The sequence below is a fragment of the Acipenser ruthenus genome, chromosome 1, assembly GCF_902713425.1.
Source record: "Acipenser ruthenus chromosome 1, fAciRut3.2 maternal haplotype, whole genome shotgun sequence".
NCBI lineage: Eukaryota > Metazoa > Chordata > Actinopteri > Acipenseriformes > Acipenseridae > Acipenser > Acipenser ruthenus.
Genome location: NC_081189.1, coordinates 16,456,837 through 16,478,276, shown reverse-complemented (window position 1 = coordinate 16,478,276; position 21,440 = coordinate 16,456,837). Strand labels below are relative to the sequence as shown.

Genomic DNA, 21,440 nt, shown 5'->3' with positions numbered 1-21,440 from the left:
TGGATCTAAAATCCCTACTGCCTTCAGAAACTTGAACTGGTTGAATAACATATGGTTTTATTCTGCATTGATCAGGTTTGTAGTAACTTGTCAATTTTTCATAAACTTTGTGGAAAGTGTTTGTTTATACTGGCATTTGTGCTGTGCAACTCTTGTTCCAGTGCTCGGTATGTATTTATTAATTCTGCAACTTTGTTATACATTTGATGAACTCTAGCGTCACAAACTTTCAAACCACTCTGTAAGATCCACTAGTCCCTTACCTTGCCATGCGTTGCATTCAGGGAGAGTTGAGACACCAGGTGGATATTGCTGCATGCAATCTCTCAAATAAATGCTTTTTGATTTTGTTAGTGCATCCATTTTTTCTAAAACAGCAAGTCAAACGCATCAATTTCTAGAATAGCCATAATTGTCCCTCGTAATTAGGGGGTATGTTCTAATATTCCAGAATTTGTGTTGATTCCTTAATCATTCTTTAGATCAGTTTAGCTGGAGTGGCTACACAGAACCCTGGATGTTTAGGACAGAATTGCAGGTTAGTCCTGTCGTTTTTAATTCTCCCGTGAATTTTGCAGGGCCCTATTTATAATTTATGAACTCACTACTGGTGACACTCACTTCAGTATCGTTCAACACAGGAGAAGACCCGAAAAAGATCATCTCTGCTCAGAATATCTTTTATATTCATAGCTTTATATTTACAGAAATGCCTAATTCTTATGAGGCGCATGACTTTAAATAAACTACATGGTATAACTACATGTATGCATTTTATAACCTTGTGGTGGATTTTGTATATGTAAGTGGTCTTTCTTGAATTGAATAGCAACACAGATTTTACTCATGTATAAAAATACTTCACAAACAGCCAAGATTTCCTTATATAACAATGGCCTAATAGAAATGATAGCATGACATCCTTTGCAGGTTTCCTGCATCCCATGGCAACATGTGTTTAATCCAATCACCATTAAGCATTTTATGGAAAAGTTCCTTCCTGACTGAAAAGCTAAACTCCATAGGAAGGCTGCAAGTTCCTGGAGTTGAAGCTTTTTATCCATTTTGCAAACACTTGACTTGTAACAGTTTACAGAATGTATTAATTATGCAGTGAACAGGTATGTGGAGCATTTTTATCACAAAACGTTTAACTTGGCTATAAAAAAATGTATGTGATTTAGTAAATAAATATATTTAATTGTACTCATCGTCAGTTGTATTACATGCATGCTATTCAACATAATATGTCTACTTTAAAATAAAGTGAAGTGACTGGAGATTGGAGTACAAAGCCCACAGAGCAGATAAATGGGTAACTTATTGGTGTCTCCACTGTCATTTGCAAATGTTGTCCAAGTTATTTGATTTTCTAATATACTAACATTGCAGCTATTTTTTACATTACCAAAATAAACTATTAACTGTGGGGACTGGTGATGATGTCATCATACTAAATGATACAGGCGTATGATGTGTAAATTACTTATAGCTGGAAATACCCTAACAAGACTGCAAAATCTATTAACCAATTGCCATTACTGTTACTTATTTTTGTTATAACAAATTATGGGGTAAAGGTATATATACTTTTTTTTTTCTCAAATAGTCTGATTGCAGATGAAGGGAAGAGATCTCGCAAACTGGAAGAATGTTTAGGTTTTGCAGTTCAATGACCTCCCTGAAACCATTTTTTAGTTTTCATTTGTGTTTTCTTCTGACGCTACTTCACAACCCAAATCTGGGCTGCCCTCTCTCCTGCCAGCAGTGCTCAATAACTCGAGTTCAGTGCTGCAGCCTGGGCCTCACATTCGTTCCCAGGAACCTGTCACGCAGCACAGCGGTAGTGCACCTGAGTGGAAATAACATCTCTCGTATATGTGCCGAGGATTTAAGGAGTCTGGACAAACTCTCTGTGCTTTACCTGGACAACACAGGGCTGCTATACATTGAGGACAAAGCAATGAGGCACCTTCACAAACTATATTATTTATACTTGAATGACAATCAGATAGAACGATTGGACCCTGAAACCTTTAGAGGACTTTCAGATCTTCATTATCTGTACCTTCATCATAATGAAATACATTTTCTTCCAGATGGAATGTTTGCTGACCTGATTGCTTTGCGTTATCTGCATCTTCAAGGGAACCGTCTTAAAAAAGTTGGAAGTGGCGTTTTTTTGGGCATGACCAGTCTTAAAATACTTAATCTTGCAAATAATAGGATTTCAAGGATCTCCAACTCAGCATTTATGAATCTAGGGAAACTTGAGATACTGTACCTCAAGGGAAACAATCTTGGCCAAATTGCATCCGACGTCTTTGCAGGGCTTGGGAACGTCAAGCGCCTAGACCTGTCAAACAATCCTGTTGAATCCGTGCCTCCTTTTGCTTTCAAGGGGCTGGAAAACCTTCAGTATCTCATTGTGGAACACGCAAGAATAAAACATATTGACAAAAATGGATTTGCTAAACTACCCAATTTGAAACAATTGACACTAAGTCATAATAATTTGAATTGTATTGGCTCAGATGCTTTTGCTTTATTGAGGCAACTGAAATACCTGCACTTAGACAGGAATAACATAAGTCACATTGGGAGTGAGGCCTTTGAGGGAATGGCAGCATCACTCAAGGTCCTAAATCTAGGCCAAAATAATCTTAAATACATGCAGTCTGATGTACTTCAGCCTTTGGTTTCGCTTATCCATGTACAGGCAACCAAGAACCCCTGGAACTGCAGCTGCCAACTTCTTGGATTGCACAATTGGTTAGTGTCCTCCACCGTTATGATGAATGTTCATTGTCAACACCCACCACAACTACAGGGCAAATTATTGCGCTATGTTAATCTGAACAAATTTGGGGTTTGTGCTGTCCCAAATGCCACCATCATCCCTGTGGTATCTTCAACAGCAAGTTCATTGATAGAACATAGAGTTCTCATTCCTAATAAAAGTACTTCAGCAATGAAATTCCCCATCTTACCATCAGGTAAATCCAAAAGTTATTCTGTGCATGGGGGCGAGGCAGTAGAACACACAAAGCAAGCGACAACTGCCGTGCCGCTGCAAATACCGGTCCAGCACCCACCTGTAAACCTAACTACTAAAAACAAAAGTCCTGAAGGTGAAGATGCTCCTGTGTCACTGAAACCTTTACTGATATGTGAACAAAGGATCGCTAAGCTGAACCAAGGTTTTGACATTCTCTTAGTGTTTTTCATCTTTGCCTGTGTACTGATTTTAGCCATGTTGTATAAATTGCTCCATCTTAAGCATAGGCTAAAAGTGGTGGAAGGGGAGAATGTGTTGGAATATTTCAGCTTCTATCAGTCAGCACACTACAATGTGCGTGAACCTGCCTCACCTCCACCAAATCTTCTACCAGCAGCAGCTCCAGATGTGGTAGGAAACATCACAGCAGGTCAGATGGGGCCCTTCAAACAAAACAACAATGGAAATCAGGCGCAGGTCATTCTGTTTGAACATTCAGTTCTATGATTGTTTTATATGGACTGACAACATTAAAGGCACCGTCCTTGGAAATATTTCATTAGTATATAAAAGCTGTTCATTTAATGTTGCTTTTTCAGTTTGTAGTTCTCCTTATCAACAATTTATTATTATTATTATTATTATTATTGTTATTATTGTTGACTATCTGTATACATTATAAGAACCTAATTCAAGTTAATGCAGCCATTGAAATGATTGATCAATGGTGACCTTTGTTGTACCTCATGGTAATATGGGAGTATTTACTGTACAATGTCTAACATTATTACATTTTAAACATAATGTTTTGACTGATTTAGCATAACTTTTTTTTTTTTTTTTTAACTACTATGATAAACTTATGATGTCTGCATTAGCCCATTTCTCTTCTTGCCAGTGACTTTGATTTCTCAAGTTGGCAGCCTTTAATAACCAATTTTTGACAATCTATATAAATCAACTCCATTGTGCCCCTTCAATTTGCTCTACAGAGTTAACAAGGTGGTTTGTGAAAAAAAATGTTTTTAATGCATGCAGCTAATAATCAGGCTGCTTTTGTTGCAGAATTTCTATTTTTACAAGTAAGGGGGGCCAATAAGGTAAAATGTTTAATTGTGTGTGTTTGTGTGTGTTTGTGTGTTGAATAAAAACACCTCAAAGCTGCATTGGCTTTTAATGCTGTATCATATTACAAACCTGTAGCAATCTGATTGTCAAAATATTATATTGATTCTTAAACGATCAAGACACATCCTTTTCATTAAATCAAACATAGGGGTTCTATTAATGCATAAGTGTGTCTTTCATGTACTACTGTTATCTATAGCATGTGTAATTTGCAAGGGAGTGTTCATATTGTGTATACAAATAGGAAACTTATCAAATGACAGATTGCTTCAAAATTTCTGGGGTTGTACCAGGGAAATACCAGCAATTACAGTTACATATGTATGTATGTATGTATGTATGTGATATATATATATATATATATATATATATATATATATGTGTGTGTATATATATGTATATGTGTGTATATATGGCATCTGGCATTTATAAAATACAAACCGTGCCCTTTTAGTTTAGTACACAAGTGTGACAGGATGACTGAGTCGGTGACGTCAGACAGAAGCAGGAACGTAAAAACACTGACACCAGGGAAGTACTGCAGGTAAAGGCTGGCCGCTGTTTTTATTAATAACAAAAATAAAATTAATATTTTAACAAAAACAAATCTCGAACACTAAATAATAAATAAACCATACAGGTCAGGCTGGGCAGTCGCTGTCACTGTTCCTGTACTTTTATGCTTAAATGTTTTACCGTTTACGTTTCTTTCCACTCTCGCTCTCTCCGCTCCTACATCACCCACCTCGAGCTGGAGAGCTGCAGCCTTTTTATATCGTGGCCAAGGGGTTTAACTAGCTTGTAATTAATTATTCTATTACCCCTCGGCCACAATCTGCACGAGTTTTCTGATTATTTTGTGGATGGGGCTTCCCATCCACGTTACAAAATATTAAACAAAACGGCTATGCCGTCATCTAAACATAATAATTATAACAAATACAAAAACAAACTGCACAGGGGCGGAGGGGGAGACCCCGATCTAAAAATAAACAAAACAATGTACAGGGCACCTCGCCCTGTGTTACAACAAGATTTAGATTTGTGTTTGTTGTTTTCTTCATTCGTACGTTATTGAAACATGGTGCAAGGTAAGGATTTCAGAAATGTGTGCAATCTTGATATTCATGTTTATAAGTACTAGATGTCCCAGTTTCAACTTAAATGGGTTTAAATACGTTAATGTAAAACAATAAAAACCAACGTTTGAGTCGAATTGCATTATGGAGGAAATGGGAGCCATGACTTTACCACGTTATAACCGATTCCGCACTATAACGGGTCGCGTCGTACCGGGGTAGCACTGTATTACTTTATTTAAATGAATAATATAACTATCCGTAACTAAACAAATGGATCTGTGTAAACTGATCGGTGACTGACATCTGACATCCATTTAGAATTATGTTATTGTTTCAGACAAATACAACACAAAATAGAAAAGCATCCCTTGGACTACATATTTATTATTATTATTATTATTATTATTATTTATTATTTATTTCTTAGCAGACGCCCTTATCCAGGGCGACTTACAATTGTTACAAGATATCATTAAGCGGTTCCCATTATGTGCCACTATAGACTCTTTTTTTTATTTTCACCCTTACACAAGGCGACGTTCTGTAACTTGCCAAGCAAAACTGATAAACAATAGTTATCATGCTTTCCTTTCTCCTCGTCTTGATCTTGATTTGTCGATCTTTTTACAATCACAAAATTAAGTTGTTGGGCTGTAATATTTATAAAGTACTATTGTCCCCAACATTTTGATCAGTAGACAGTGAAATAGGAATGTAACAAAACATTTCATCGTGATTGCCGCTGTGTGTTTTATTTGTGTTCCTGCTAGAAATATGGAAGTAGTTGCTTTAATAATGACGTGTGTGGGAATGATGTCAAAGTTTGCACATGTGCAACATCAAAATAAGTTTTCTGAAAGGTGTGTTTACATGACATAAATGATGTTCACTTTTGGGATTTTCCGATATGTTTTTGGAAAACTGCGTTTACATGACTTTTGATATCAGCATTACTTTTCAGAAAACGATATATTCCGAAAAATATCGGAATTCTTATGTTCATGTAAACACACTGATTGGTCCATGTGTCTCCCTGTTAAAATGTAAGAAATCGCTTACTGTAATCTTGTAATCTTTGTGTTTCTCTGTTGTGCATGTTTGTCTGCAAATAAACAATTTGATTGTAATTCACTTTACTAAACATTGTTTTTTTTTTTGTTTTTTTTTTTATTATTCTCCCAACCACACATTTCTAATTACTGTAATTGTAGACCCTGTCCTTTAATATTGTATTGTACTGGTTATTTGTGTATTGCAAAATTGACTTTTTAGTTTTCTGAAATTGTTGTCCATTTCTTCTTTGTGTATTTTTAAAGTGATTAATGTATTTTAAATATATAAGCTTAAATATATATTCTTGGTGAAATAGTATTATTATTGTAATTCATGGTGAATGATAATTCTATAAATGTCTGTGTTTTACAGTCTTAATATACATGGTGGTGAAGTGAGACCTGTGTATAATAAGGTTGATGTTGATTAAACTGCTAACAAACTCTGCCACCAGTCCCTGAACACAACAAAACACTGTCAATACCAAAACAAACCACGGCCTGCACATTTAAAGTTTTATTCGCAAAAGACAGGGAGAGATTTGTGGAAAAGCAGAATAACACAAGTACTCTTAGAAAAGCAATAAGCAACATAAATGACCTCAGCCACATGCCCTCCGTGGGGGGGGGTGAGTCAGTTTGGGCTGATGGCTTTCAGAAAGCAGAAAAGCCTAGCAGATTTTCAAATACGATTCTTAGAAATCTGTTTTCTTAGGAAATCTTTTTTGTTTAGCTCATGTACAATAGAAGCACATGATGGTTTTATTTAATACTCAAGACCCATTTCTAACTTCTTAAAGGTGCTGCAAACAGGGAAATGCACGTATCTCTTTCAGAATTGCACATTTGCACTTTCGGTATTTTGTTTTTGATCTGACTTGAGCCTTAATCAGAGATATATTTTGTTTTTATGCAAAGCAGTAAGCTTCTGGTTTTATTATTATTATTATTATTATTATTATTATTTATTTCTTAGCAGACGCCCTTGTCCAGGGCGACTTACAGTCGTAAACAAAAATACATTTCAAGAATCGCAGTACAAGTAATAATACAATTAAGAGCAAGATAAATACAAGATAAAGACTAATATTCATTGAAGTTGTACATTATCATAAAGTTTGAGTGTTGCAGTTCACATATTCTCATTAACAGTAGATAGATACAGATGACCATACAGTAACTGAGTTTGGACCTTTTTGTCAAGTTATAGAAATAACTTATTTATGTTACATAATGGTTATCCCAATTAATGCACTGAACTTTGGGAGTGTCCTAAAGAAGACTCCCTGTTACCCGTTTTAACTATCGCCTTTACCTGTTTCTTTGCAGCGTCATCCAAGATAAATTCTGTGGAATCATTAATATTTCTGTAGAGGCGTTGCATGATGTAATGACAGAAGACCCAGAAACAAGAACCTTTAAAGAGTAAGTAAATTGCAGAGAGATATGTTAACGCATATTAAAACCATGGTAGACTATGGTAAATGCATAGCAAACCATTGAACAAAGTATGGGAACCTGCAAAATTACCATGTAAATGTACAGTCGTAAACATTTATAAGGGCTCTGTTGTGGATGCAATGTGCACTACCTGCTGAATTTATTCTACAAGGCTGTTTAATGTCTGAAACCTGAATGAGTCATTTAACGAGGAGGCTTGGTGTTAATTACATTTAATTCCCATACAGTAGTTTTTATTTAATGGCCCTTTACTGTGATGCTTGAGAGTTTAGCCTCTGTCATATGCTTGAAGTCAAATGGGTGGACAGAAATGTTTATTGACTGCTGTTGGCATTGTATACACCATAGTAAAAATAAGCAGCATGAGGACCGTATAACTCAAGGCTTTTATATTCCAGGTGCCCCAAGGTTTCTTTTTGAGTAGTCACAATGATTGATTGAGATGGTCCGTGTAAAGCATCAGTTTTTAAGGAATAACCTTGAACCTTGAAATTGAATTTTGTGAAAACTAGATTACTATCTGTATCTTTAGAAAGTTGATTTACAAAGCATATTATTAACAGTCAGCCCATTTAATGAGAAATTTAGACCATAAATAACAAAGATTTATAAAATCACTTTACTTTTTTGTAAACCGTAATGTAGAGACATTTGTTGTGGGTGACCTTAACACAAAACTACTCTGATAGTTCCACAGTAATATTCTTGATTCTGATCAGGAATTGATTTATATTTTAGTTTTACAACAAATGTACTTAGCATGCTGTAGAAGTAGTGCAGGGTGTGTTGTTGGCAATCTGTAAGTAAATGTGTAGCTAAAAAGAATGTAAAAAACATAACAGGAAGAGAATAACAGCATAGATCAAGAAAAGCAGACCAGGTATAAAACTGGTGGAGAAACAAAGACTAAAGTGAAAAAGCACTGCATTCTTAAAGAACAGTATTTAGAATTGAACCCCCCTTTAATAATTATTTTGGATACAGTACAGATCTGCCGACCTTGGCCTGTTGCTTTCATAATTTGGAATTTCTGAGGCTCACAATTAATCAAGTACAAAATAAAATTCAGAAGAAAAATAAAATGTGGTGTTCAATCAGACAGAATAAACAGCCTTGTAATTCTAACAAGACTCCAGTCATTTTTGGTTCAAACCCAGTAGCTTGTTCACTTCCACCTGTGACTTGAGATTTCCTGATGACTAAGACTTAACACTTCAAGATATTGTCTTCATGCTCAGCACAAAGCTGTATTCTGTGATTCTTTGAATCAAGTTCGATCATGGCTATCGTAGAAGATAAATTAACTCTTCGTGACAGTTTCCCCCCCCCCCCCCCCCTAAGCTGCTGCCACAATGGTGACAAAGCTTCATATCTCAGAAACCATTTGCAGTGTTATATAGGCATACAGTTGTAGTCAAAACCCAAAGGAAATTTTATAATTTTTAGAAATTTCTCGAAAACAAACAATTATACGAAGTCTTTTGTAGCAAAAGTTTTGCTTTTGTGGATGAGGAAAAACAAAGAAGTTCCAAGAAATAGATGTGTACAATTATTTATTTCAGCAATTTTTTTGCAAAACTCCAAGAATGCTAATTCAAAGGTATTCATACACTGACAAGGAAAATGAAATTAATAGCTAGTTGAGGCACCTTTAGCAATAATAACCTCTTTTAAACGATTAGGATATTTGTCAGTGAGCTTTTGGCATGACCATTCTTCAATGCAAAATTGTTCCAGTTCATTCAAATTCCGAAGACATCTTTTTTGCACAGCCTTCTTCAACTCATACCAAAGATTCTTAATCGGATTTAGATCAGGACTTTGACTAGGCCATTCCAGAACCTTGATTTTATTCTTCTTTAACCATTCTGAAGTAGATTTTGATGTGTGCTTTGGATCGTTGTAGTGTTGGAACGCCCAGTTGCGCATTTAAACCAAGTTTTGTAGCGGAGGGTTTCAGATGAATGGCCAATATATTTTGGTACGCTAAGGAATCCATTTTACCATGTACTGGAACTAAATTTCCTGTGCTATTAGAGGAAAAATAGCCCCACAGAATGATATTACCACCTCCATCCTTGATAGTTGGTATGGTGTTCTTTTCTTTGTACGCCTCACCAGACTTTCTCCAAAAGTAACGACTATCAGCATGACCAAATAGCTTGATTTTTGTTTCATCACTCCACAAAACCTTTCACCAGAACTCATATCCATCATTCACATGCCGTTTTGCAAACTTTAAGCGATTGTCCTTGTGACGTTTTCCTTATTCCTTGGCCTGCAATCATTGAGACCTTCATATTGCAATACTCAACCTATGGTTGAAATGGAAACCTCAGTCTCACTTGCAGCCAATTAACTTAGAATATCTTTGGCAATCAATCGGATTGTTATTAACCTTCCTCACAATTCTTCTACTTGTTCTTGGTGAAATAACCTTCTTTCCAGACTGAGGGAGCGTTGTGAGTCTTGTACTTCTTGATAATTGAAACAATAGTTGAAATTTGGATACTCAAATGCTTGGGAATCTTCTTGTATCCTTCTCCAGCTTTATGACCATACATCATTTTCTGATTAAGTCTTCAGATAACTCTTTACTTTTTCCCATATTGACTTATTGGTAATGACAGCATTCATCCTATGCCTCACCTTTTTATACTCTCTAAGAATGTTCACCTACAATCCAGTATTAGGTTCTGCATTATCATATTGAAATGTCTAGCACCTTGTAGACAATACTATCATAGCATCAAAGGGTATGAATACTTTTGAATTAGCATTTTTGGAGTTTTGCAAAACAAATTGTAATAAAATTGAAATAAATAATTGTAGACATCTATTTCTTGGAACTTTTCTTTTTTTCCTCATCCACAAAAGCAAAACTTTTGCTACAAAAGGTTTTTCCTAAAATTCTTTGTTTTCGAGAAATTTTTAGAAATTATACATTTCCATTGGGGTATGTAAATGTTTTACTACAACTGTATATGCAGTGAAAATCTGATACAACGTACTGCCTTGGGATCGTAAAAACAGTAAGTTATAACCGAGGTATGTAATAACCAGATACATGCACATACCTGCCAAATCAGCACAAAGATCAAAACCTAGTACAGTGCTAATTGATTAATGTACATATACAATGTATGTAGTATAAAGGTTTATTACAGAAGAAACTATATAAAACAATGTAACTAGTACTGTACATTACAGTGCAGTATGTAACATTCTGTATTTTAATTATTTAATACAGTAATTCTATGTTTACTTTGATAAAGATGGTCAGCTAAATGGATTATAAAAAATAACAAAAAACATGTAATGTACTGAATAATACTGTACTGTAATTAGTAAAATAAACTAATTAATAAAAAAAAAATTACAGAAATAAAAAAACTGATGATGGTAATAAAAATAATATACAAGTCAATAAACATTTACCATACAAACTGTCAGTTCAGGTACAGCAGTAATCCTTGCCTGTACGCTATTTTAAGAAGTCTTTTAGGCCCAGGCCACATTAGCGTTTTAGAACCGAGTTAAGGGTTCAAAACCTGTTTAACAGTGCTTAAATCAATTTGCATCCACACTAAACACGGTTCATAACTGAGTTCAGCCGAGTTTGAAACCTGCTCAGGAGGTAGTCTCAAACTCGGTTGTCGGCATAAACTGGTTTAACTGTAATCTGGATGTGAACCGTGTTCGAGTCTGGTTACACAGTATCCTCCGATATCCCCTAGTGCTTTGTGGTAGTACGTTGCCATAATCCTCCGGTTACATGAGACGACAATAAAGAAAAGACAAGCCTGAATTAAAATACAGGAGGATTTATTCTTGCCATATTCCATTGGTACAGTCAGATATGCTAATGTACTGTAGTACACAAAACTTAATGTGTCCAAAACACTTTTTTAAATGATCTTAGATCACATGACATATTAGCAAGTTAAAGGACTTTATTTTGACGACTTAATTAAATTAAATAACATCTTATCCGCCCCAGATTTTCCCTTTGTGCAAATGCCCATCTAATTTATTTACTGTGGCGTGGGCATTTTTTTCCCCAATACAAATTATTCCCCTTTTGATTTACTTAGGAACTTTCTCGTAGCTCCTCCGTTCTGCTCCCGTGTTCAATGAAAATAAACAACATTTACAAGGGGGGAAAAAAGAAAGAAGGACGTGTATACATTACAGTGGTTTCTGGTATGCAGTCATCCAGCGAAGTGTTTTTTCAACAACAGCTGGGTTAAATTAACTCGGTTTCATTACGGCAATCTAACGCTAACACTGTTGGGCTGGGGTTCAGGTAAATCTGCTTCGAACTCGGTTGTTGATTTTTTTGCTCTAATGTGGACAAGGCCTTAGACGACTGCCTCAGCGACTGCTACTTTTTAAACTTGAGCTCTTTACAGCATAATTCCGACTGCTTTCGTCCCTTTAAGATTTCTCCAATAATGTACAGTCTGTCCTTAAGTGAAATTGACGATCGTTTAGCGCTGGCCATGATAATACTGCATAATACAGTAATAGAGAGCAAGGTCAAGTCCAAACAGCAAGTAGTATGCCTGCGAGTACACAATATGTGCAGCACAGATCACTGCATGCCATCGCGGTGCGTGCGTAATAACAGGAACTATGCAGATAGGGATGGGAATTTTAAACGTATAAACTCTAAAGAAGTGTTAAAACCTTTAATAATATGCTAGACGTATAACCGGTCACGTGACACGTCACCAAACGCGTATTTTTTTATTCATTTATTTTAGTAATTTATCATCAGTAGTCCGTCGCGTATCGGACTGCTCTAGTGCCACAGTAAGGGCGGATATTATAAAAAGGAAGGCGTTTGGCAATTGCCTCCAAGTAGCTTTTCTAAGTGGTGCAACAGAAGATTGACTCTGGGGCGGGTTTTATTCTCGGTCGATCTGGCGCTTCATTGGTGCACTGTGTGTGTTTATGGCTGTAGTAGACGTGGTATGGTATCAATTCCATGGCAGGGTTAAATAATGTTAATGACAAGCGTTTTTTTCAAGCGAGTTTGTTCTATATTTAAAATGGCACCTCTAAACAAAGGAAGCCAAGTGTTTTTTTCTGAGGGGGGTGTTAATTTGGCGATTAATGTACACAGTATGTAGAGGTGAGTGACGTTTGATTCCACTACCTGGAAATTGTAATGCTCAAGTATTCGTCTCGAGCAATAGATCTAAAAAATCCCACCGCTACTATCAAAGACCGTAAACTTTTAAATCTCTGAGGCAGACTTTTTAATATCAGTCACAGTGCTCTTTAAAATTCCAACATATTGTGCTGTTTTATCCCTGGTAATGACCTTTTCCAGAAGTGAAAGTATTTCCAATTTTTTTTTTCAATTGTAAACTCTTTCGCTTTCGTGCTGTACAGTGGGTGATCATGTACAAAAAGGAGAATTTAAACAGGATTTAATACAATTTTATTTGGTTCCATGATACTGGTTCTTTATATCAGTGTGTACGTTATGTCCCAGATACGTTGTAAATGGTTTTGACTGTGTAGGCTTAAAATGTTCCATTACAGTTAGCGTCCAGTAGAAATAAACCATTCAATATTATATCACATCCACATTAGATTTATTCTACTAGGTATGATTTTGTTTTTGTTCACGAAAACTCACATTTCTTGTGTTTGACTCTTATCTTATTTTTTTTATTTTTTTTTATATAGCTGTATGCTAATGTCTCACTTTGAGGAGCCCAAACTAACAGAGGATGAGGAGCCTCCCACAGAACAGGATAAGAGGAAAAAAATGGTGAGTAGACCTGGAGATCGCTGGGGGTTGCAGTGTATAAATCAGTAATTATTTAGAGATTATCAGGGAAATGCCTAGAGCTCACAAATAATTAGCAAGTATCTACTGTTGATATATCTAAAAACATCTGTGGCTGATTGTAGCAGTGTAGACCTGCCAAGCTATAATCGCAGGATCAAAGTCAAAAAGAAGATTGGGTATGGCTCAAGGCCATAATTTAAAAGGTTGACTAATTAGGAAACAAACACTGTTGACATTGAGAAGCCTTCACAATGGTGTTGTCTAGAGATTTAGCTACAGTACATGTAGACCTTGATTGCAAGAACAAAGGCAGGTCGTTGGGGCTTGCTGTGAAGATGAGTGTCATTCTTTTGATCTCTTCTCCTAAATGGTCTGATCATTGAGAATATTAAAAAAAGAACACACTGAAGTTTTTCTTTCTTTTCTGGAAGTAAAACTTTATTATAACATTTACAAACCTATTTATTTATTTTTTGTACTTGAGGGAGCACATGTTCTAATTATTTGGATCCGTGTTAAGAATCATTAACACAATGTAGCTTCTGAATCACTTTAGACAAGATGGCTAATTTTCAAGGCTCTATAGCCTTTTACCCGTGGGGGAGTTGAGTGTGGTGGTCTCAATTTTGTCCCCAGGAAACGGTGACTTCTTATACATTGAACCATTGCCTGTTTAAAGAGTGAAAATGCAAGTTCAAATTGGATTGAAATGCATCACATTACCATATTAAAATATTAAGGGATTTAATGTGATTGGTACTTACTTTGTAAATGATTAACAATCACTCTGAGTGGGGAGTATCACTTTTTATAAACCCTTTACCACTGCTACTTCTACTAATGCCTCAGGAGCCGTTTTATGTGGTGGCTTCTTGTATACAGTGGTATGGAAACTCTGGCAAAACCTTATGGTATCCTCCTCTGTGACCCATGATAGAAGCCATATTGGGCTTGACTTGTTTTGGTTTCCGTGTGATAAAGACCTAAAGCTTTGAGATACTGGCATGTAACAGTATTGAGTGTAGGTTAAGTTCGACCACCGGTATTGTCGCCTTTTGTGTCTGTAATTTTACAGAGCTTCCACCTCCAGAGTTATATACACTAATGTATTGGTGACCTTGGCATTGACTTATTTTGTTAATGTTTTTTGGGTACACAGCTGTATTCTACGACCACCTCAGTTAAATGTCATTAATGGTGTTGGCTATTAAAGTAACTATTTCACTACCACGTGCGTCAACCTCTTATATCAATAATACACACTACACACTTTGAGAGATTGTATCTTTGCCCTTACATTATAGTCTGGGGATGCTATGGTTTTGTTTTGTTTTGTTTGTTTGTTTGTTTGTTTGTTTGTTTGTTTGTTTGCTTCGATCACTACGAATGCTAACAGCGGTTTAATATAAATGTAGATATCCAGTGTTTCTATGTCCTAAGGGGTAAAACAGATGGTTTAAATGACTAGCATGGTCAATATGATATTTGACGGCACTTTCTGTGGGAAATCAGCACAAGAGGTGTAATTAAATTAAGATTTGACCTTTATTGAGGCAAGCGGGGTCTACCAGGCCCAAGCAGGCAAGAGGCAATGTGCAGAATTTACCAAGAGAAAGCTAATCCTCTGTGTTTGTTCTACACAAAGTCAATATATGTAATAAAACCATATTAGTTAGAACCAGACTCAGTAATTATGCCTTGACACACATTCTCTAATGTTTTTTATAATGCCCATCTGTTAAACATAAGAGGAAAGAAACCTTAGTGTTATTTAGGCATTTGACTACTATTTTTTCTTTTTTTTCACATAAATACATAAATGCCGAGCACTGTCAATTGGGGTTAGTGTCTTGGATTTTCTCATGAACAAATATTATAGTTTTTACATTATTAATATACCATTTGAACATGATCTCTCAGGGGCTAAACTAGTTCGCTGAAGGGATCCAGATTAATTAATTTATTTATTTATTTATTTATTTATTTATTTATTTATTTATTTATTTGTTTTTCTTTTGCATGTGTGTGTTGAAAGAGCCTAAAAAACAACGCAGTATGAAGCAGCAAAGATGTATTCGTGAAAACAGCTTGTTAAAAACAGCAAAGGATAAATAAAATCTGCTCTGTGATGGGGGTATTTAAACAGGCAAAATCTCATAGATTTGAAACTAAAGTGATCGTTAACTATTGTAACAATCTTTGATAATGGTCTGGTAAAAATTGGTAATACACTTGTCTCACTGCCTGCAGTATTGCAATCAGTTTCTAGTGCATTTATTATCCAAGTGGGAGATGATGAAGCAGGGAGATTGGGTTTAATGTTTTTTTTGTAACACTCAAGAGGGTTGAAGTAAAAGTAATTTGGTCTTAAATCCTTGATTGACAGTGTTTGTAAACATTACTTGTATTAAATGTGCCTTTTTAATGGTTTGTGTTTGCAGAAATCTCAAGATGCTTCTCTAATTAAAATAAAAGTACTGTATATTTTAATCATTTTAAAAAAAGACATTTTGTGTAGTCAGCTTGTAACAAGCTTTACATGTGTTAATTTAAGTTGAAATAGGTCTGCCTATGCTAGCGTCTGTGAATAGAGGTTGTAATAATGAGAGGAGGCGTTAGTGAAGAGGTATAGTGATATAGTATAGTGCCAAAAACACCTAAGCAGTAGACTAACCCTGATTAGAGGGCTTTACTGTTTGGTATTTGAACACATCTGGGATGTACTGTAGGAGTGCGAGCCACAGGCAGACGAGGGCAGCTACCAAGGTAAGGCCTGATGGTCAAAGTTGTATTACTATTAGAAAAAGATAAACTGGTCCTTTTTTAATGTTTTTGTTAAATCTTTAAATTACATATTTCCTTTTTTTAACTTTTAACTTTTTTTCTTTGTTTTGGTTTTCCTTTTTGTCCAGTTGTGGTGATGATTCTTGCAAAGGACCTCCTTTTGCACAAATGTTGAATATAACATAATGTCATGGTATATGGGGCCTGCCTGTTTCATATAGGTTTACAGTGGCTATATACTGTAGTATGTCATAACTGTTTTGTGTTATGGATGGCTAATTATGTATGTATAGCTGTGGCAGGGAATGAATGTCCATTTACAATAAATTTGTGACCAAGTAATTGCTGATGCATGGTTGTTTAGATAGATTTGTATGCGGTGTGTCACCAACCTCTTCCAGGAACAGACCCCTCTCAATTCTTAGGGGAAGTCAAAACAATACCTCGGTACCTGTCGCCTGGCATTTAAAATAGTGTGTGAATCATTTACTATTCCCAGTGTACTGTAACAGAAGAATTAGAAAGGTTGATGAAAGTTTATTAATAATTGACCTTTTCATCAGGCAGAAATCGGGTCTCGTAGAGATTGTGTGCATATTGTGCTGCAGCATCCCAATTATGTTCTTGCTCTGGCTGGGTAAGCCAGTTCATTACTGTTAGCTTCATAGATTAATGGTGGAGCTAAAAATTGAAGATTGAGAGTCTGAAGGCCACATTTTCTTCTTCATAAATCTCATCATGTTTGAAAGTTCCTTAACAATGTCCTGTCCTAAGAATATATACGTTTTTAGGCTTAATATTTAAATCCCCATGTTATGTGATGTTTTATTAACACATCTGTGGAGATTCAGGCAACCTTGTATAACATTGCAAATCAAATCCTATAATGTAGGTTTCTGTATATTTATTGATTGCAATTTGTTACAAATGACATGACAGACATTGCTATGGAAGATATAGACTTCTCCTTAGAAGGGGAGAAATAAACATAAGAACTGCAGATGTTTTAAGGCAGTTGTTACTGTTTAGATAAATATAATATGCATTTTATAATATGCTAATATTTTAGAATCATACCACTAGTTAAACATGTATTGCATTAATATGTTACCCTTCCTCAATCAGCAGTCTGATCATCAGTGTTAATAGCTTAATTGTAATACGAATTTCACGTTAAAACAAAAGGCCTGTTAAAAGATGTGTGATTAACTCCAAATCTATTCAATTTTCAAAGGAACCTTTTTGTTTTAAAATACTTTTCAGCAACTTTTCGGAAATGACTCATCACTTTTTTTAAAGTTGCAAATAAAAACTTTTGTAAGACTTTTTTGTATTTTTTTATTAACAGTACAAACACTGATGGCATAAGGATTGTGGAAGCAGTAGTTCTGTTTTGCATTTGCATAATTAATCTAAACACATGACATCATTGCCAAAAATGAAGTTAATGCTCTTTTAGATTTAGTTTACAGCCTCCATTTGCTTGTGGGATGGTTGCACTAGTAAATGATCATGCCATGCAGCTCTTGTATTTGTCTTCATGGTATTGAATATTATATGAGGCAATCTGATCTGAAAGGTTTCTGCCTCTTCCCCCTGACAGTTTATCCGAGCTCTATCGTTATCTGCTCATAATCTTCCAGTTTCCTTATTTTGCCTAAAGGCTGATTTTGTGATGTGGACCTTGGACCACCAGTCTGAGCAGTGAATGTTTTCACTGCTGCCTAGAATCTAATTTGAATTCCTCAGGAGTAAAATGTAGTACAGTCCCTTTGTATCAAGCCACCATAGCAGTGTTGAAAATATAATACATGTGGCAATGTTTGCTTTTCTTTTATTATAGAAATTTCTGCATACTGTAAACTTTAAAGAATGCATCTGTTTTGTACAATGGTTATTATTATGCTTATTAGAGGTGTTGTGTCTTCTCTTCAAAGATCCAAGATTTGTATTATATAACGTTATATGTTAAAGATAAGGTACAGTGCAACACGGGGCAGCAGTGTGGAGTAGTGGTTAGGGCTCTGGACTCTTGACCGGAGGGTTGTGGGTTCAATCCCCAGTGGGGGACACTGCTGTTGTACCCTTGAGCAAGGTACTTTACCTAGATTGCTCCAGTAAAAACCCAACTGTATAAATGGGTAATTGTATGTAAAAATAATGTGATATCTGTATAATGTGAAATAATGTATAATGTGATATCTTGTAACAATTGTAAGTCGCCCTGGATAAGGGCGTCTGCTAAGAAATAAATAATAATAATAATAATAACACTGTTAGAGTATGTAACAATGTTCTGTTTACCCACATTTTAAAATTACAGTAATTTTAAAATTCCCTGTAGAAAGAATTCATAATTTGCTAATAGCAAGCTTAAGAATAATTTTCAGAAACAAGTGAAAATACAATAGTACCGTTTTTAAGCAAACAGTAATAATTGGAGCATGTCTCTTATATTTTGTAGTTTTGTAATGCAGATGTTGCCAAAGAACATTATTGTCATAGGAAAATAATACATACATACATACATATATACATAAGACAGGTATGCTATGTCTAGCTTCCAAAATGTTGTACCACACTAACTTTACCAGATCCTTACAGTTAATATTTATTTATTTATTTATTTATCTATTTATTTATTTATTTATTTTTACTGTTGTCCCAGATCATTGTAGAATTTTAGTTTTTATTTTGGTACAGTATTTTAAGTATGATTGTGTAGGGAAGTTTCCAGTTTCATTGTGTGTATTGCACACAGTATGTATACAATATTTCCTGTTGCTGCATCTGCACAAAGCAGGGGGAAAGGTGAACTCTTGCACACACTGCATCAAGTGATTTCCTTGAGTGGGTGTGATCCATGTTATGTGCAGTTATCCACACAGCTAGAAACTAACATTTTGTCACTTTGCACGTCCTTAATATCTACAAATGTATCCAGCATAACTTGGCGTTATTAAGTTTTAAATGTTTGTTTAGGGTGTATTTACCATACTCCAAAGCATGCTGTTTTTCTTTACTGAAAAGTTTTCAGAGTTGATAGATCAAACTGGGTTTATAGCAAATGCAGATAGGTAATTGTGTTATTTAGGATTAATCATTCTTGAACAATAGGTCATTAATCACATTTTCTGTACTCAGACATCTCTAAATTAGGCAGCCATGTGGAGATATTTCACACTGTGCATTATACTACTTTTGCTGCTAACACATTCATAATGGTATAATAAATCACGTTTGAGAAATCAATCAATAGTCCTTAAGGATTTGTCAGGATTCCAGTACATCTTATCTTGTGTATCAGTGTAGTTCATGAATACAATATTATATGTTAATACATTGAGTGTAGGGTGTCTCTTACTATAACAGACATCACTGTGCACATTTTGAGTAGACACCGTACACAAGTGTTAACTTATATTGCAAGTAATTTTCATAGTTCGTAAATAAGCTATTTTGAATGGCGTGCATCATGAACGCAATGGAATATTAAGGTTATCTGTACATTTAGAAGCATTTCTGTTGCTTTTTGGCATGATATACATGTAGTGTTTCCTGTCCTTTGGTATAAAAAGCCAAGTCATACCTAATTTAATAGATATAGTTTTAATAAAGTGGTTTCATTATACAATTTGCAGCATGGGTGGTTTTTATGTACTTACTTGTCTGCATTCATTCTAGATTCAGTTTAATGTATTTCCCTTTAATTAAAATGACTATTCAAAATCAGGCTTTTTGCTTATTAATGAGGATGACTGTAATTGATTAGAATGAACAGCAGTTATCTGTGTCCTGTTAGACATTATACATGTGTATACAAATATAATGTATATACAAACTGAGCCATTTTCGTTTGGAGTTTAGTCATGCAAGGCATTGGAAGGATCACATGTTCCAGAATACCATATTTTTGCTACATTTAAAATGGGTAGTACTTGAGGGACCTGCACAGTCTATAGTTATTCAAAGGGCTATTTCCACCCCTGCAGTAATTGATCATTTTTGTGCAATAGCCGTTTTATTTAAAGATCTTTATATAAATGTTTAACACAATATTGATGCACAGTTCTATTTCTTATAATACAGTATACCATGGAACATATGTTTGCTAAATCAAATAAGCAGTCTATGCTGATGCTATTTTTCATAGCTGAAAAGCCAGGAGTCCCGCAGACACTTTGTTAAAGTAAATAAATGTACGCTTCATAGCTGAAAACCGCTCTAGCGGTATGAATGATTGCTCTGTAATGTCGCACTTTCCATTTTACATAACTTGTATCATTTTCCAGCAGTTTTTCAGCTGTTACCTACGTACTGTAATAATAAGTACTGTATCTGCTCTTTTATTAATTTTATTTGAGAATGAATAGTTTGTCTGGTACTTATTGTTTCTGTATGTATGTACACCTGTAGGGACAAGGTGCCGGACACTGGCAATTTTGATGATCACCTCTAATTGTAGTTTTATTAAATAAAAAAAAAAGTGTACATTCTGTTAAGCAAGAAAGAAAGAAAATTGACAGCTTCTATTTTCTAGTTATTAACACAGTAGGGTAACTTAAAATTACCATATCAGTGGTGCATCTAAACACGCAAACATTTAGATAAACTGAATAGACACTAATGCCTTTGTTGATCTTCATCTCATTTAATTTAAATATATGAACTCATCCAGTTAGTTATTTAGTATAACATTACGATTGACAGATGCTTTTAGGTACAATTTGTGTTTAGGGATCCCTGAAGGGCTCACATGGTGAAGGAACAACTGTGTGCTGTGCAGGTTGATGCTTGCAGTCTAGGGAGCGCTGGTTCACATCCTGGCTGTGCCAAGTTGCTGATCTTGACTGTGGATCCCACAGGGAGCAAAGCATTGAACTTGGAACTCCCGTGAGTTAGAGAGGTAAAAAAGGTGGTCACTATTTTACTTCACCACGCTTCAGCAACCCCTGTTGTCCAGGCTATTTGTTAGCTCCAGAAGACACCTGCAAGGTTAGTCTTTGTCTTCCAGGGGCTAGTAGCCCATCGAGCTTCTCGGTGTAGAGGTAACTGGCTTGGCGAAGGAACCAGAGGGTGCCCACTAACCTTCAGTTCTCCTGAGCTGTTGTGGAGAGTTACTGCGGTTA

At 35.5% G+C, this 21,440-nt stretch overlaps 2 protein-coding genes across 2 annotated transcripts in view; both read left to right on the top strand.

The window, feature by feature from the left end:
* Positions 1-21,440, top strand: part of LOC117403633 (importin-11) — a 175,370-nt gene that overhangs the window by 127,222 nt on the left and 26,708 nt on the right. The window contains exons 28-29 of the mRNA XM_059012207.1: positions 7,590-7,685; positions 13,422-13,506. Coding sequence (XP_058868190.1) covers positions 7,590-7,685; positions 13,422-13,506 — 181 coding nt within the window. The remainder of the gene's footprint in view (positions 1-7,589; positions 7,686-13,421; positions 13,507-21,440) is intronic.
* LOC131709463 (leucine-rich repeat-containing protein 70-like) lies at positions 1,031-4,423 on the top strand. The gene is made up of 2 exons (XM_059012100.1): positions 1,031-1,121; positions 1,610-4,423. Exon 2 carries the CDS (start codon positions 1,652-1,654, stop codon positions 3,503-3,505), a length of 1,854 nt encoding a protein of 617 aa, XP_058868083.1. The 5' UTR covers positions 1,031-1,121; positions 1,610-1,651; the 3' UTR covers positions 3,506-4,423.